Genomic DNA, 18,607 nt, shown 5'->3' with positions numbered 1-18,607 from the left:
TCCCCTCATGGACCTGACAAGCCATAGAAGGGAAGGGAGGAAATACTTAAGAAAATGATGATATCTTGTATAGGAAAAATTTCTAAGGTTCCAATATTAATTGAGAATAGTGTTAATAAGGTTCTTAGAACTAAGAAGTAGTAGAAGGTCTGTTTAGTTGGTCTGGATAGATAGTGATGCTAACTGAGGCTTCAGACCAGGGCTCTCTGGTCTGAAGTAGACATTGTGTCTGAGAGATGGGGGTGGCACGGGATATAGCGGGGACAGCATGAGTCCTGGAGCCACGTGGCCCGGCTTCCAGTTCTGGAGGCCACTTACCTTGGGCAAGCTGTTTGATTTTTCTGAGCCTCAGCTTTATTTGTTAGTTGGAGAAGATAATGGTACTGCCTCACACAGCTGTTGTAAGGATTCAACGAGTTAATAAGTATAAAGGATTTTACATAGTGTGGGCACATAATAAGTAATCAATACATGTAAACTATTATTATTAATTGCATTTTTGTACCCTGTTCACACACACCAGGACAACTGTAGACCCTTTTCTTCAGAACCACCTGGAGAGCTTGTGTACAGGTAGAATTGCACTAAACCCAGCATCAAACATGGCGTTGGTAACAATTTCTTAGTTGCCAATCTTAAGATCAATGTATTCATTTTGGATAAAATGCAATCTGATCGACTTCGAGAGTTCCATGGTAGATGGTTATTCCATTTATCGGACTGCTTAAAATGTCCTTTTGAAAATCTGGGATGAGTCACCAAAATTTCTAAAAATGTTCTTTAAGAATCAAAGTCTTATTTGATACCAGGTGATACTTACCATGAAACGTAGCTGGATTTATTTTGTTATGATGTTCAGATTTGCAGGTGCTGCTGGAGTGTCAGGGCAGGTGCCTCTACCTGAAATGAAGTCCACTTGGAGAGAACTGGCAGCCTCGAAGGTAACTTTTATAGAAATTAGAAAATGTTCACATGTGCTTATTAAAACAAATCGTCTAAAATACTTAATTTATCATATGTCAAATGAGGAGAAAATGTAATTTTTAATTAGCTAAGGTGATCAATATGCTAATAAAAAGAAGGTGTGACTGTTTATTCAATGAAAATAAAATCCTCAATCTTGCGCTCAGTAATGGGAAAGCAGTTTCTGGCTCTTACTTTTTTTTTTCAATAACCTGGACTAAAATAAAATGCAGTGGTAATTGTGAAATAATGTTTTGATTCTACCTTTGGTTTCAGTAAACAATGTAAATATATTCTAGCAAGTTAAAAACACCCTGTGATTCAGGAAACGCTACCACTTTGGCTTCTGAGAATTGGGCTATTTTGTTGTTGTTGAAGGGATTAGAAAGAACAACATGACAGAAATATCTTGTCCTGATAAGAACTCTGGGGACAGGGAATATACTTAAATAGGGGATAATTAAGGCACATCCTGCTTGTTGATGAAGTGTGCCCTATACTCTGATTTCTCTGTGTTCTAAGCTGAGCTACCAGCTTGACTGGTAAAGTGCAGGAGAGCCTGTGGGCTTGAGAGAAAAAGGCGAATCTGACACTTGCCTACTTGAGTGGATGGGTCACTCGAGGTCTGTATTCCTCCCCACGGAGGGCCCCGGCTCATGGAGGAGGGCGAGATTTCTGATGCTTAGTTAGCTAGCCTTTGAGCCAGGCTGCCAACCACCTGGCTGTCTGAGGGTGTTCCCGGGTGTGTTCCAGGTTGAGCCCTCCCCCCGCCTTACGGGAAGAGGGGAGCGAGGTCCACCGGGGAGACACAAGGCTGCGTCCTGTGAGGCCAGAAGACGAAATCTGGTAAAGTGTGACTGTGCAGGCTTGGACCCCCTGCCCCCGAGCCTGCTTTGTGTGCTGGTGGGGGCTTCTGGCTTTACAGACTTACCCACTTAACAGGAGACGTCAGGGGACCCAAACGGCCAGCCAAAAATGTGAACTTGCACTAGGCCAGACCCAGCAACAGTGACATCAGACACAACATAGAAATCAGAGAAAAGCTACTGTCCAGCAGTTTTAACCACCAACACCCATTTATTTTAATGAAAAAAAGTCTCTGCATTCTATATGCTCCAAAAAGATTTACTATCAAAACAAATACAATATATGGAACTCTATCTGCATAATTTCACTACAATAAAGACAACATATGACTTCTAGTTCCTACAGAAGGTGAACTGAAAAGCACAAGTGCAAACAGAGATTGCATAAGAAAGCGTGTGCGCGAGTGTGGTTAAAACCTTTAGTAAGCAACTGCATTAAAATATGCTAAGACACTTACCTGACCCTAGGTCGTGGCGAGCTCTAAGAAAAAGCCACAGGCTGTCACTAGTTTTATCTGCTAGAAAAATTTGGTGTGAGCTTTGATGGTTCAGTTACAGTTTATCGACAAGAAGATAATCTCAGTACAAGCACTAATCTCCTTCTTACTTTTACATGCTCACAGAATAAAAACCAATTACTTTTCATACATAATGAACATCTTTTATTTTCAGGTTTGCAAATGACGGTCGTCGATTCACACAAAAGGGTACTTTTAAAACTACCTGTATTTACTCTATTGTATGCATGTATATATGAAACGAATGGTGTGTATGTGCATAAATGTATGTCTGTACATGTAGGCAGATATATGTATACACATGGTACCTGATGACCTCTTCGGATGCATGTATGACCTCCACGATGACACTGGCTGTTGTACATATGCCGGGGAGGGCGAGATTCTGTCATGATCCGGGCCCCCAGAAAACCCAATGGGAATGTGGATTCTGGACAGCTGCAAATGCAGGTGGATAGATGCCCGTGCGTTTGATGGTAAAACGCCCAGCTCTGCTCCTCACCTCTCTCGCTCGGGATCATCATCATACAGGATGGCAGTGAGAGCTGCTCGGCGCCCTCATTCTAAAGAGAAAGGGCTCTGTCTCTGCTCTCCCCCTCTGCGGACCTGCTTGGCTGCTGGGCTGCTGGAGAAGCGTCAGCTCTGTGGTCTGCCCCAGTGCTGAACTGGATGCTGAGGCCCTGGTGGGGTCAGCTGCTATAGCTTCTACCCCTTCTTTGCTTAGCCTCTCAAGGAAGGGTGACATACCAAAACCAAGCTTCTCCTGTAGAGTCTGTCTCTATAAATACTGGGTATATACACGTATAGATACACATACATATACAAATACTAACCCACAGACCAAACTGGATGTGTGGAGTGCTGACTAGCAACATGGCAACACATCAGGAAGAGTAGTCATTGTTCCTCCTCCCAGAAGGTCAAGTTCTATGCCACGATCTTTAAACACTCAGGGAAAATTCAGAGGATTCCATTAATTAAAGGAGAAAGGGAGATGCTGTCAAAATGGTGAAGTACAGACTAAGTGAAAATTGCAAAGAAAACAAAAATCTGGAACAATTGAGGCCTAGTTGTGAAGTTTGAGAGCTGTAAACTGCAATCTTCAGATCTGGATTTTTTTTGTCTTTTTTTCCTGTTGCTATGGAAACTTGGTAGTCAAGCTTCAGATGTCAGGAGTTCTCACAGACCTGAATGGAAAAGATTCAGAGTCAAGTCAAGAAATATAACAACTCAATTCAAAACATTTTAGCTAAATACTAGATACATGACTGACAAGCTATAATAAATGCATTTATAAATATTGCCCTACCTTGGGGAAGTTTTTTTTTTTTCCCCTAAGCATAACATTTGAAGAGAGAATGAATTGTTCCACTGGTTTATGTCTTAAAAAGCTGGACTCCTCTGAAAACGCGAATGCCAGACACCTCATCTCACACCAGCCGCAGCCACTACTGCTGCTTCACTGAGCCCTATCTTCTGCAGTCAGCCCAGAGCTTGGCTATTTTATAGACAAGCCTACTTGGTAGCTTAGAAATTGACGATCATCCCAGATATTTTTTTTTTTTTGGTCACACAGAAGAGCAAGATAGTTAGTGGTGGTTCTCCAGAGATGGTGTATGAATTTCTGATGCTTGCTGTAACAAATGACCACAAACTCAGTGGCTTAAAACCACACAAATTTATTCTCTTACACTCTGGAGGTCAGAATTCTTATGGGGCTAAAGTCAAGGTGTTGGTAGAGCTGCGTTCCTTTTGGAGGCTCTGAGAGGGTAGCCCCCCTTCCCTTTCCAGCTTCCAGAGGCCACCTGGGTTTGGTTGTGGCCCCTTCCTGCATCTTTGTGGCCTGCATCAAAGTTTACTGAGGTCGCCAGACTGTGCTTATTCTCTAGGTTTTACACCAGCTGAGGGACTTCTACTCTGCCTGATGATAGTATGAATGGAAATAGCTCGGTTCTCTGCCATTTTTGCTTAATTACTATTATATCTTGGAAATGTACAGGGAAATGGTACCACTAAAAACTCGTGTTACAAAGAAAGAAAAATGTATAAAAGGTCAACCCACAATGCAAGTATAGTTTATTCTGGAATGAACTGAATGCTGGAATATAACGGGTTATTCTGTAAAGCTTAGGGGTTTTCATTCTAAATCTGTTAAGGCAGAGGTCCCCAGCCTTTTTGGCACCAGGGACCGGTTTCGTGCAAGACCATTTTTCCACAGACGGGGGGCCGGGGGCGGGGGCAGGGGCGATGGTTCAGGCGGTAACGCGGGCGATGGGGAGCCGCAGATGAAGCTTCGCCCGCCCGCCCGCCCGCCGCTCACCTCCTGCCGTGCGGCCCGGTTCCTAACAGGCCGCGGCCCGGTACCGGTCCGGTCCGCAGCCCGGAGGTTGGGGAACCGTGTGTTAAGGGGTGGCTCAGTATGAACCTATTCTGCACGCCATTGATTTTAGAGTTTAAAGCAGTCATGTATCTGTTTGGAAAATTTAGAGCTGCTGCTCTAAATTTTAGATTAAAAGTGTTTGTAATATGACTCGAGTCTAAAAAAGACGATATTGAGAAAGTTAAGGGTGAAAGCTGTTTTAACAGAAAGGACAATGGAAATGAACATGCTAATTGAGATGCAAGTCTTCATCATTTTCTACACCTAGGGATCTTTATATTGCTTGACAAGTGAATTCCTTTGGGGCTAGGAGTCGTCTGAACTCATTTCACTTCCTTCTTTTCAGTTGAATTTTTCATTGCCCTTGCTACCATCGCCGTAAACTCTTTGGTTACCTGGGCTGCAGTAAACTATATCCTTCAGATTCACCTATTTGAAGAAAGACTGGAAAAGAACATATTAAATGGCATCACTAATTTCATTTAAAAATATTTTCCTGTGTGAGATCAATAACTCAAAATAATCATTTTGGTCACTGAGAAAAATAGGAAAAAAATTTGGGCTGAATAAGATCTACTACATTTGAAACTGTCCAATCCCTGTTTGTCAGCTTAGACTATAACCTATCTCCTGTGACAGTTGAGTTGATTACATGAAGTAGTCCATGATTATGTAATGTTTTCAGTGGTGCATGTGCGAGGTCGGAGGTCGACTGTCATTGTCCATGAACTTGTACTACTTGGAGGGATCGGCTCTGTCTGCAGGCAGAGCACAGCCTGCTCTACTTGGGCTTGGTGCTTCCAGGCCCTGCCTCTGCCCATAACATATTTCACAATGAAAAGGAACAAAATATTGACACACTCAACGACATGGACTGTATGATTTCATTTGTAGAAAATTCTAGAAAAGGCAAGAAACTAGTAAGAGAAGGCAGATCACTGAGAGTCTGGATTGGGGGGAGGGGATCAACAGCAAAGGGATACAAGGAAACTGCATCTTGATTGTGGAGTGGCTACACTTTACCAAAATTCATCAAACTGTATCCTTAAAATAGGTGAATTTTATGGAATGCAAATAATACCTCAATAAAAAGCATTAGAATGAAAAGTATTTCCAGTGGCTGTTTTTGCTCTTCTTGGTCACCTCTTTAAACTTCTTCCTTGTGATCAAGATTACGATTCAATGCCCTCTCCTTTCCAACACAGAGACATTTAATTTTGGTACTTGTTCAAATGGTTCACCTCATCTGTCCTTTTATATTCTTGCTCTTGCTGATTAATTAGGCCTAAAACAATGTTCAGGAAGGTTTCAGCACAGTGTTCTTCCTTGAACTTGCCTTGTCACACCACACAGAGCCCTGCAAAAAACCCTAACGGAGATGCCAGCTTGCTTCCTTGGGAGGGTCTTGGGGGAGAATTATGCTTCCCCTCAATGTCATCAACACATAATTTTTTTTTTTTTTTTTTTTTTTTGCGGTACGCGGGCCTCTCACTGTTGTGGCCTCTCCCGTTGCGGAGCACAGGCTCCGGACGCGCAGGCTCAGCGGCCATGGCTCACGGGCCCAGCCGCTCCACGGCATGTGGGATCTTCCCGGACCGGGGCACGAGCCCATGTCCCCTGCATCGGCAGGTGGACTCTCAACCACTGCGCCACCAGGGAAGCCCCATCAACACATAATTTAAACAACAAAATTGGCAGTGAAAATAATTTCATTTACATTTTCTATTACTTTCAATGTCAGTAGTTTTATTTCCTTTACTTTTAGATGTCAAAGAAGGAAGTGTGTATCTCTCAGTTCAACTCTCAGATGCAATAAAGCCACCTACGGTATTGTAATAAACTGAAATGTTATTATCTTTTTCCACAAGGGAGGCAGTCTAATGACGAACACCGGCCTCCATGGGACCTTTCTGAGCATCAGTGTCTCATCTACAGAGTGGGATAAAACCATCAGGGCAATGACGGAAATAAAGAGAAAAGCCACAGAACACGGGGTGTTTCGTTAATGCTAGTCTACTTGGATCGGAATATTATTTGAGAGGAGGAGGAAAACCCATTTTCTCTTCCCAGGTTGGATGATGTGACCCCTGCAGTTTTATGAACAAGGCCTTAAAGAAGGCATTGACACACTTTTTCTGCCAAGAGCCAGATAGTAAAAATGTTTTCGGCTTTTCGGGCCAAAGGGTCTCAGGGGCAGCCACTCAACTCTTTCTGCGGTGGTAGCAGAAAGCAGACACAGACAGTGTATAAATGGACCTGCTGTGTTCTAATCAAAGCTTTAAAGCAGGAAGTGGCTTTATTTGGCCCTCGGGCTGTAGTTTGACAACCACTGCTTTAAAGAAACATCAAACAGATTCTAGATTGGGATTGACATATATACACTAATATGTATAAAATGGATAACTAACAAGAACCTGCTGTATAAAAACATAAATAAAATAAAATTCAAAAAAAACAAAACCAACCAGATTCTACCACATCCCTAAATCCATTCAAGGACAATGGCTGGGTGGGGACGTCACCTTGCTCTTCCACCTTATGACCTAACTTCAGTGCTCTTCGGGCCCACGCCGCACACCTTGTTTAATGTTTTAGGCCCATTTCTGTGTGCCCTCTTGCCACTGTCACGTTAACAGCTGCACAGGTGGGTCAGCCACTTTGACCTTGCTCTTAGGAGAGAGTCTGAGCCATAGGACACCCATGGTTACTTATTCCTCACATGCCTACATTATTAGTTTCATTCTTTTCCTGTTAGGAAGAACAACTTGGACTAGGTCTATAATAAAACAAGAATCATTACATTTAGCAGGCATCTCTAATGTTCAAATGAACATTATTGAATAATCTTATACCTTTGATATAAGGCCAGACTGAGGTTCGTTTTGAAGCCAGACAGATGGGTGATGACACCTGTTCTTAACTATTTTGGGGGCTGCAACTACATGTCTTGTGGTGAAAAACATGGAACGGTCAACTGAGTACCTTTCCAGCTGTGTAGGGAGATTCAGGGCTCCTTTCTGAGGATGATTTTGGCCTGATCTCAGGTGCCCTTACCTGCAGTGGGATAACCAGGTGGCTCTCCATTTAGGTGAGAAAAGAAAGCACACCTGATATCTCAAACACAGAATGCATGCATCTGTCTTCTCTCAGTGATACTACTTCGAGTATAAAATGAACATGAGTTCTTGAGGTGTTATCAGGATTAACTGTGATCCAAGAGCTCAGCTGGGAGAGATGAGAAGTGAGCCATCCTTGGGAACCTGCTCATTACTGATGCCTGTACGTCAGGGGTCCCCAAAGTAGGGCGAACAAGAAAACCCTTGTTGGGAGGAAGTAAATACTGCCATGGCTATTTATACTCCTTTTAATCTAAACAGACAGATTACATCTTACTAATGTTTAATACATGGATTTGGAGTAGCAGGCATGTGTATTATCATAAAATATATTGTGTGCAAATATACAAACACTCGGTGTGTGTGCTGGAGGCCACTGTCTCTTGGGATGTTGGTTCCATGGGTTGGATGGGCCTGGGAATCCGTATTTCCACAATCAGCAGTAGGAAGTCTCCATTTAAAAACCTCCCTGGCCATCTGGAGGTGCTGATAAATGAGCAGGGTCCTGCAGAGGCTCGGTTCGTCAAGAGTCAGGCTTTGATGTTGTGTAATTGTATTTACAGAGGGTGACGTGTGAGTGGCTACTCAGCTATCTTCTCCATCTGTGTACATACACACACACACACACACACACACACACACACACACACACACGTGCACAAATACAGCATTCTTATTTCTGTACAATCAGCCTGGAAGTACTGCCCTCTAGTTTACCCAGACTCTGCTATATGTGAATTCCAATGGGTCTCAGAACCCAGACCCAGTGCTGGGCTCGCTGTATGTCTAGCGCTCACTTGAGAAGCTCGTGGAAAACATTCCAGAGGTTTACTGCAGTAGAGTTAGCTGGTCAGAGCAGGACACTAAATAATCCACATGCGTCTGTTGATAGGGAAACACTGTGCCTAATTCCTATGATGGGACGGGATGGGATGCTCTTGAGCAGTTAAAGTGAATGAACCAGAGCAGAGGTACCTGGCTGGTCACCATAGTGTGTTTATATGGCTCTCGAATTAAGAAGAGTTTCACACTTTTAAAGGTAGTAAGACGCAGATGACAGAAACAAAAAAGCCATAAAAAAGAATATGTGACAGAGCCCTGATGTGGCCCAAAGAGCCCAAAATATTTGCCACCTGACCCTTGATGAAAAAAGTTTGCCGACCCCTGAACCAGAGCAACATAGATGGAGCTTGGAAGTGTAATGTGGAGAGGAAGAAAAGCGAGCTGCAGAACATCAGGCTCAATATAATACGGATTAGATCAAGTCTGACAAACTGCACAAAGTAGAACTATATTTGGGGTGTGTGTGTGTGTGTGTGTGTGTGTAGTAACAGTATAAAACAACGTCCACACACACTCTAGCTCATGATAGCTATTGTCTCTGGGGAGAGAGAACAGGAAATGAAACTAGGGAGAGGAACTCAGGGGATTTCAGCTTCATCTGTAATATTTTATATCTTGAAGAAAAAGGAAGAAGAAAGGAAGGAAGGAAGGAAGGAAGGAGAAAGAAAGAAAGAGAGAGAAAAAGAAAAAGAAAGAGAATATAAGAACGAGAGAGAGAGGAATATATATTTCTTCCCTCCCTCCCTCCCTCCCTTCCTTTCTGCCCCCCTCCCTTGCTCCACCCATCCACCCATCCACCCATCCACCCATCCATCCAATGAGACACTCCTCACTGTAAGGTCTCCTCTTTAGTTCTACGCCCAGGGCTCTGGCTCAGCACAGCTATAAGTGTCTGACGTTGGAATGTGTGATTTCCTGTTGACTCCACTCACCACTGTCACCAGGATACAATAACTTTTATTCTTTATTTTCTAATCATCAATTTCTCAACCTCCTAATTCACAACAACACAAATAACCTTCTCAAAATGTAAATACTGAGGCCCCAAAGGCTTTTGAATGGCATTAGCTATATGTGAATAATTTCTAAGGTTGAAATTGGACTAGTATGCCATAAATAGGAAATATCTGACACACGTATCTATTCATTTCACGCTCCCATCTATATTACTCCGCATAATAATTCATTTGTTTAAAATAATGCTTCATTATGTCATAGTCATGACTGACTACTGGTCAGTAAAAAAAATGTGTGAGTTATGCATTCATCTCTTTTCCTATGGCGTCAACCTCTCTCCATGCATTCTCGTGACTCTTCTTAAAAAGGCATGGAATCTCCTTTAACCTCACTAAAGATAATTCCACACAATGCAGAGAGAAACAGGGCCCTAGTAGACCAGTTAAGCAATCTGGGCACATTTGTATGAGCTCAAGTTCAGGGGCATCTGCAGGAAGTTTCTTACCACCTGCTCTGTAGGACAGCCTTGGGTGCCTTTGCACCGTTCCTCACATTACTGGGCAGGGGGATGTGAAGGTGCCTTTCACCATTAGTCAGAGAACTTTTACAGGTAACACTTTGTTACACTGACATAAACTAAACATGAATGTTTCCTCTGGGATAAATTTTTTGGGAAGGATATATGGAAAAACAATAGCTTTGGTGAAGTTATGTTTTTGTACTGTGCATGCACTGGAGTTTGGTCAACTTACGAGCTAAGCTGAAGAAAGACAGGAGCAGGACTGCGGTTGTGCTGAAGTGCGGGGCCCCTGCCGTGTTGCAGTCCACTTTGGAATTCTTGCAGGAACACACTTGTACCCTGAGGTCTGTGATGTTCGTCATGGGTGGTTTCCCTGAATCTGTCACCATGATGGGCAGGTGGTAATTTGCTTTGTTCAGATTTTGAAGAAGGCTTACCAGGGCGTGCGTATCTATGAAGACAAAGGGAGGCCTTCATGAGAGAGGGCTGGACCTTTCCAAATCAAAGAGTGGAGTTTCGGCCACTAAACCCACACAAAACAGGCAGTTTATTCATTTAACTGGAAGAGTGCTTAAATATAAGTCCATTAACATCAAATAAAAATAAAGATTCACTTCTTTAGCTGCAGAAGTAGCATCTCAAGTTTCTGGCAACCACACATGGCTGGTGGCCACCATACCAGGAAGTGCCAGATGAAACACTCCCAGCATCGAGGAGTTCTATGATTCAGGGCTACTGTAATCAATTTCAAGAGGACCCACTTTTGTGAAGATGACTGAGTACCAAGAACTCCTCCCTGAAAATTTATTATACTGATAAAGCCATCTTCACAAAGATCCCATGCAACATTTAGAAGAAATAATGTAAAAACCCATGCTCGAATTGTCACATTGTACATCTTAAATATATACAATTTTTATTTGTCAATTAAAGGTCATTAAAGCTGGGAAAAAAAGAAAAAAAAAGAAATTGTCAGCTTAGAGCATTTTTACATAAGAATACAAATTCAAATAATCAAAATACATTTTTGGAACAATAACAAAAATCCACTCACTTTTTTTAAAAATTTATTTTTTATACAGCAGGTTCTTATTAGTTATCTATTTTATTCATATTAGTGTATTTATGTCGATCCCAATCTCCCAATTCATCCCACCACCACCACCACCCCTGCCACTTTCCCCCGTTGGTGTCCATACGTTTGTTCTCTACATCTGTGTCTCTATTTCTGTCCTGCAAACCGGTTCACCTGTACCATTTTTCTAGGTTCCACATACATGCATTAATATACGACATTTGTTTTTCTCTTTCTGACTTACTTCACTCTGTATGACAGTCTCTATGTCCATCCACGTCTCTACAAATGACCCAATTTCGTTCCTTTTTATGGCTGAGTAATATTCCATTTTATATATGTATCACATCTTCTTTATCCATTCGTCTGTCGATGAGCATTTAGGTTGCTTCCATGTCCTGGCTATTGTAAATAGTGCTGCAATGAACATTGGGGTACATGTGTCTTTTTGAATTATGGTTTTCTCTGGGTATACGCCCAGTAGTGGGATTGCTGGGTCATATGGTAGCTCTAGTTTTAGTTTTTTAAGGAACCTCCATACTGTTCTCCATAGTGGCTGTATCAATTTACATTCCCCCCAACAGTGCAAGAGGGTTCCCTTTTCTTCACACCCTCTCCAGCATTTGTTGTTTGTAGATTTTCTGATGATGCCCATTCTAACCGGTGTGAGGTGATACCTCACTGTAGTTCTGAAAAATCCACTTACTCTTAAGGTGGGTAGGTCCCCACGTGTTGCTATGGGGATGGGTTCTATAGTGTAGTCTCTATCAGGCCTCAGCCTGCACCCCTAGGTTTGGGTGGGAATCCATGGCACAGTGCACAACTTGGAGACTGGATCTTTAAGCCCACGTGTGGTGGGACTATCTGCTGTTACCCAGGCCACTGGGCAAGCACTCAAAAGTGGCCACCCCACCTGGCACTGTTTTTGACCTCAGGTTATTTGCTTTTCAATCACTCAGATGACTACGGATTTTTTTTTAATAAATAAATAAATAAATAAATTTATTTATTTATTTTGGCTGCGTCAGGTCTTCATTGCTGCACACGGGCTTTCTCTAATTGTGTTGACTGGGGGCTACTCTTCGTTGTGGCGCGTGGGCTTCTCATTTTGGTGGCTTCTCTTGTTGCAGAGCATGGGCTCTAGGCATGCCGGCTTCAGTAGTTATGGCATGCTGGCTCACTAGTTGTGGGTCGCGGGCTCTAGAGTGCAGGCTCAGTAGTTGTGGCACACAGGCTTAGTTGCTCCGCGGCATGTGGGATCTTCCTGGACCAGGGCTCGAACCTGTGTTCCCTGCATTGGCAGGCGGATTCTTTTTTTTTTTTAATTTATTTATTTATTTTTGGCTGTGTTGGGTCTTTGTTGTTGCACGTTGGCTTAGTTGTGTCGAGTGGGGTCTACTCTTCATTGTGGTGCGTGGGCTTCTCATTGCAGTGGTTTCTCTTGTTGCAGAGCACGGGCTCTAGGCACACAGGCTTCAGTAGTTGCGGCATGTGGGCTCAGTAGTTGCGGCACGTGGGCTCAGTAGTTGTGGCTTGCGGGCTCTAGAGTGGAGGCTCAGTAGTTGTGGCACACAGCTTAGTTGCTCCGTGGCATGTGGGATCTTCCCAAACCAGGGCTTGAACCCGTGTCCTCTGCACTGGCAGGCGGATTCTTAACCACTGCACCACCAGGGAAGTCCCTTTTTTTTTTTTTCAACTGTTCCTTTCTGGGCATAAACAATGCTAAGTACTCAGAAAAAAATTCTGGGACAAGAAAAAGAATTGAGAAGGCATTTTAACTGTTAAATAAAACCAGGAGGGAAAAGAGAGTGTGATGACCTGAAAACAAAAACAGCTGAAGTATTATCCTATCCAGAAGGCTACAGCAGCAGAAACAACCAATGTGGATGATTACCCCAGTGAAATGGCAGGTTAACACGAGGAACATTCTCTGATCTCCCGCAAGGAGAGGAGAAACGCTTAAATGAGAAAGTTCCAGCTGGAAAGAACTGGGGATGATTATTCAAATGAGCTACAGTCACAAAAACTAGCAAATAAAACACTAACCCCTCAAACAAGAGAAGAGCTGTTTTAATTAAAAAGAATCAGTGTAACAAAATTCATCCTTTAAAGAGCAATAAAATAGACAAACAGGCAAAGAGAATCAATGACAAGAGAAAGACACCAATCAAATGAGATATGAGATAAGGCCATAACAATACATGTGACATTTTTTAATAGAAAATTTTATGTACGACTGTACAATACATTTTCAAAACTTCATGAAATGGGTAATTCCCCATCCCTCTCAAAAACTGTACTGCTGAAGTAAGAACAGGGCGCCCAGCCCTGACTGGGTCGATCGCAGGATAAATTCGCTATTGATGGCAAAGTGCATATAATGTGTGAGTTCCGGTTTGGGGCTTTATTGTGAGGCAAGGTGATCTTAGTAGCGAGTTCACACTTGCCATGGGGAGGGAGGTGGAGGGGGTGTTGTGATACAGGGATACTTGTTAATTCAGTACATTGATATTTCAGTCTTAATAAGGCAGATGATAAAGTTTTAAATTTAAATTTTTAAATTCCACCTGTCCATGTGCAGGGACTGGTAGAAAGGGACATTGTTTGCAAGTTTCATAAATGAGGGACAGGACAGATGGGAGAAGATATCAAAGTCGAAAGTCAAAGTCAAGGTCATTTTAGAAAGTCAATTCTGAGATCTGCAGCATAAAACGGAAGTTGGAGGATTAGAGGTTAACACTTTCTGAAGATTCTCATACTGGTGCTTCTTAGGAAAGCAAGCATAGCATGGAAAATCTCTGCAAAGTGTTGGTGAAAATTAAGGTAGTTAGGGTAAACACAGAGGAGAGGCAGCTGAGCCAAGACCCCTGGCTTTTGAAGGCTGAAGACTGGGTGGGTGTGGAGTGTACAGTACGGGCTGTGTAGTATACAGGGTACAGCATAGAAAAGAGAGGAAGCGAAAGAGAAAACTTTCATGTTTGCATTTCTAAGGAACAGATATTCAATATTTTTACAAATCGTATACAGGTGCTGGTAGGAAAACTGTCAGTATTTGTGATGTGTGAATAGCTTGAAACAAACCATGTGAGGAAACCCGAGAGCATAGAGGAGGCACAGGCTGGGAACAGAAACCACGCCAGGGAAACTAGGCTTCAAAGCTTAAGGGTACCTACAGAATGTTAGGCGGACTTACTGTTGATCTTGGAGATCTTCCAGACTTTATCAGGAACAGTTGGTTTATGGATTTCAAATTTGAAAGGATCTGTATTTGGGTGGAGATCCTTATCTGAAGCTCCCAAAATGACTACGCTGAGGTTTTTGGCGTCATCACAGACCTCCGCTACCGTGGGGTAAATGAAGGGCGCGTTGTCATTCACGTCTTCCAGAGTTATCAGCAAAGTCCCAGTGCCAGTAGCGGGAGGGTTGCCTACAGAGAAAGGGGGGAGATGTCAGCACACAACCGGTACAATGCAGGAGTCGCTGTCCACAGTACCTTTTCCCAACGTGCCAGATGCCTTTACTGTTGTCACCAGGTTTCAAACAGGACGAACAGGGATAGCTTCCATCTTTGTATAAAGTTCAGTGGTTTAAAAAGCTTTTTTGTATGATCTCTAGGTCCATCCACGTTGCTGCGAATGGCACTATTTCACTCTTTTTTTATGGCTGAATAATAGTCCATTGCATCTATCTACCACATCTTCTTTATCCATTCATGTTTTTTTTTTTTTTGATTTTTTTAAAATTTAAAATTCTGACTCTAAGCCTATTGAGTAAAAACAATTGAGTGGCATGGATTTCTCTTTCTAACAGGAGGATACACTGATGGATGCAGCACAAAAGAGCAAGACTTAAAGGTTCAAGATCAAATGGTTTTGGTGGGGGGTGGGGGGTGGGCGGTAGGGGAGAGGGGCACAGATATGAAGAAACCTGTTTGAGACATATGCCCTTAGCGAGAGAGAAAAGAGATTTGATCTTTTTTTTGGTTGAATGCCTATATGTGATTTCATGACCGTTTTTTCCCAGTTATTAACTTCTAGAGGCCTATGCCCATAGTGGGAGACAGTACTTTCCTACATTGTCGTATTAACTGGAGGCTGACATCAATTCACTAGGTTTTGGATAATTATGGGTTACTGAAGCAAAGTGGAAAGCATCCTGCATGCATATATTCACTTCTAAGTGAAACCTAATATTATTTGGATACAATATTAAAAAGTAAAAACTGATGTTTTCCCCCTGATATCCATTCATCTGTTGAGGGACACTTAGGTTGCTTCCATGTCTTGGCTATTGTAAATAGTGCTGCTATGAACATAGGGGTGCATGTATTTTTTTGAATTATAGTCTTCTCCAGATATATGCCCAGGAGTGGGATTGCACTTAGATTACCATACTAAGTCATCTATTTTACATTTGGTAGTGTATATATGTCCATGCCACTCTCTCACTTCATCCCGGCTTCCCTTTCCCACCCCACCATGTCCTCAAGTCCATTCTCTACATCTGCGTTTTTATTCCTGTCCGGCCCCTAGATTCATAAGAACCTTTTTTTTTTTTTTCAGATGCCATATATATGTGTTAGCATACGGTATTTGTTTTTCTTTTTCTGACTTACTTCACTCTGTATGACAGACTCTAGGTCCATCCACCTCACTACAAATAACTCAATTTCATTTCTTTTTATGGCTGAGTAATATTCCATTGGCTATATGTGCCACATCGTCTTTATCCATTCATCTGTCGATGGACACTTAAGTTGCTTCCATGTCCTGGCTATTGTAAATAGTGCTGCAATAAACATTGGGGTGCATGTGACTTTTTGAATTATGGTTTTCTCAGGGTATATGCCCAGTAGTGGGATTGCTGGGTCATATGGTAGTTCTATTTTTAGTTATTTAAGGAACCTCCATGCTGTTCTCCATAGTGGCTGTATCAGTTTACATTCGTACCAGCAGTGCAAGAGGGTTCCCTTTTCTCCACACCCTCTCCAGCATTTGTTGTTTGTAGATTTTTTGATGATGGTCATTTTGACTGGTGTGAGGTGACACCTCACTGTGGTTTAGATTTGCATTTCTCTAATGATTAGTGATGTTGAGCATCCTTTCATGTGTTTGTTGGCAATCTGTATGTCTTCTTTGGAGAAATGTCTATTTAGGTCCTCTGCCCATTTCTGGATTGGGTTGTTCATTTTTTTGATATTGACTGGTGACTTATTTGGGAGCGATTTCCATTAGTGGGGAAGAAACAAGCTTGAAGGAAGCTGATCAGTGGTTCATGAAGCATGAGAACAGATACTCTTAAAAGTTTTTTTTTTATTTTAATTTTTAATTGAAGTGTAGTGGATTTACAATGTTGTATTAATTTCTGCTGTACAGCAAAGTGATTCAGTTATACATATGTATACATTCTCTTTCATATTCTTTTCCATTGTGGTTTCTCACAGGATTTTGAATATGGTTCCCTGTGCTCTACAGTAGGACCTTGTTGTCGATCCATTCTGTATAGTTTGCATCTGCTCATCCCAAACTCCCACTCCTTCTCTTCCCCACCCCACCCCCCCCCCGGCAACCACAAGCCTGTTCTCTATGTCTCTGCATCTGGGGAACAGATACTCTTTAGTGGGGCTGGTGGAAATTTAAATAGATTAACACCCAAAGACAGTTCTAGAGTAAACATTCAAATAAGTATCTGCTAAAATAGGAACACAAATGTAATTAATCATCAGAAGGATGGCTACTTCTAATGGTGGCAGACCATCAACTTTTGTTAGCGCAAGAACTCAAAGGAAATGCGTAATTACTTTGAAGTTGGTTTTTCACTGTCAGCTTTAGTAATTTGGTTGAATTTCTTTACTGAAAAAATATTTTTCTCTTTTTATGGAACTAATTGAATATCTCAGAGGAATGCATTATAATTTTTTCACTCTGAATATAATATGAAGTCATTTGGTACAATGGATGAGAAGGCATTATGAGTATTTGAAATATGGTCATAAGAATTGGCCTTTCGTGAACTTAATTATACTACTGTCTTCAGTTCCCCATGTGTTATTCCCAGGCCAGGCTGGTGATGTCTTTTTCTGAAGTCAAGTAAAATGAGCTTGTTTTTCTTTTGTTGAGAAGGTAAAGACTTGATTCTCAAAATCCTCAGGGAAAGCCTCTCCCAGTTTATATGCACAGGATTGAAAAAAAAACCACCATCCAAAATGAAATGTGATTCAATATGTAATGGTTCCTCACGAGCCCTTTGGCTCCAATAGTTCCGGAGGCCCAGGAAATACTGGAGCTTCTAGGTATTCCCTGGCACTCAGCAAAAGTCCCACGGCCCTCCTCTCCCCCTTTCCACCAGCAACCCCAAGCTCCCAAGGGCCCACTCCTAGCTCCCAAGGGATATGGAGCTAGACCTGCACTTGCTCCTCCGGGCAGCTCCTCAGAGGAACCCAGGGCCACATTCTCGGAGGACACATTAAGGCTCAGAGAAAGTCCCACCTCGCAACCTGTGGAGGGATTGCTTGTCTCTGCAAGGGCTTCGGTCTTTATAGTGTCAGGAGAGGGAAGGGTCCCGAGAGATGAACTACTCCTGTCAGTGGGTCTTAAATTGAACGGGAGGTGGGTTCCCCTTTGGGAGTCTGATGAAGCTCATGGTCCTGCTTCCAGGGAAACGCACGTCCGTTCATACCGAGGGGTCCGCAGTCACTGGGAGTACTGGAAGTGCAGCCTGGGCTCTGAGCATGTTCAGAGCTGCTGATCTAAAACACCCTGGTTTTAGTTGTTGTGAGGCTGAGGTCAGAGAGTTTGAGGACGGGCTCAGATAAACTCTGTGAGCCTCAGGCCTCCTTCTCTAGAGCAAGGGTTAACCTTCACTTTCTATGTCTGAACTTGCACTGTGTAGCTTGATTCTTACAGGCTCTCATTTCAACCATGAAAACAAACTAAAATTCCTAAACCATGATTTGGGGTTATTATTATTTTTTGTGTCTTTTTCTTATGAGCTACTTTTTATTGTGGTTATATATATATATATATATATATATATATATATATATATAAAACATTTGCCATTTTAACCATTTAAAAAATTAACTAATTTATTTTTGGTTGCACTGGGTCTTCTCTAGTTGCAGCAAGCGCGGGCTTCTCGTTGCGGTGGCTTCTCTTGTTGTGGAGCACGGGTTCTAGGTACGTGGGCTCAGTAGTTGTGGCTCACAGGCTCTAGAGCACAAGCTCAGTAGTTGTGGTGCACGGGCTTAGTTGCTCCATGGCATGTGGGATCTTCCCAGACCAGGGCTCGAACCCGTGTTCCCTGCATTGGCAGGCGGATTCTTAACCACTGTGCCACCAGGGAAGTCCCCATTTTGACCATTTTTAAG

The 18,607-nt window shown here is 42.5% G+C and overlaps 1 protein-coding gene across 1 annotated transcript in view; it reads right to left on the bottom strand.

Moving 5' to 3' along the window:
• Positions 1-2,020: 2,020 nt before the first annotated feature.
• The window catches only part of CDH13 (cadherin 13), a 1,022,168-nt gene continuing 1,005,581 nt past the window's right edge, over positions 2,021-18,607 (bottom strand). The window contains exons 12-14 of the mRNA XM_067721248.1: positions 14,432-14,665; positions 10,396-10,614; positions 2,021-3,534 (exon numbers count right to left, since the gene is read on the bottom strand). Coding sequence (XP_067577349.1) covers positions 3,527-3,534; positions 10,396-10,614; positions 14,432-14,665 — 461 coding nt within the window. The 3' untranslated portion in view covers positions 2,021-3,526. The remainder of the gene's footprint in view (positions 3,535-10,395; positions 10,615-14,431; positions 14,666-18,607) is intronic.

The sequence above is a fragment of the Pseudorca crassidens genome, chromosome 20 (assembly GCF_039906515.1).
Source record: "Pseudorca crassidens isolate mPseCra1 chromosome 20, mPseCra1.hap1, whole genome shotgun sequence".
In the NCBI taxonomy this organism is placed as follows: Eukaryota; Metazoa; Chordata; class Mammalia; order Artiodactyla; family Delphinidae; genus Pseudorca; species Pseudorca crassidens.
The sequence above is the reverse complement of the archived record's forward strand: the minus strand, read 5'-3'. Positions and strand labels throughout refer to the sequence as shown.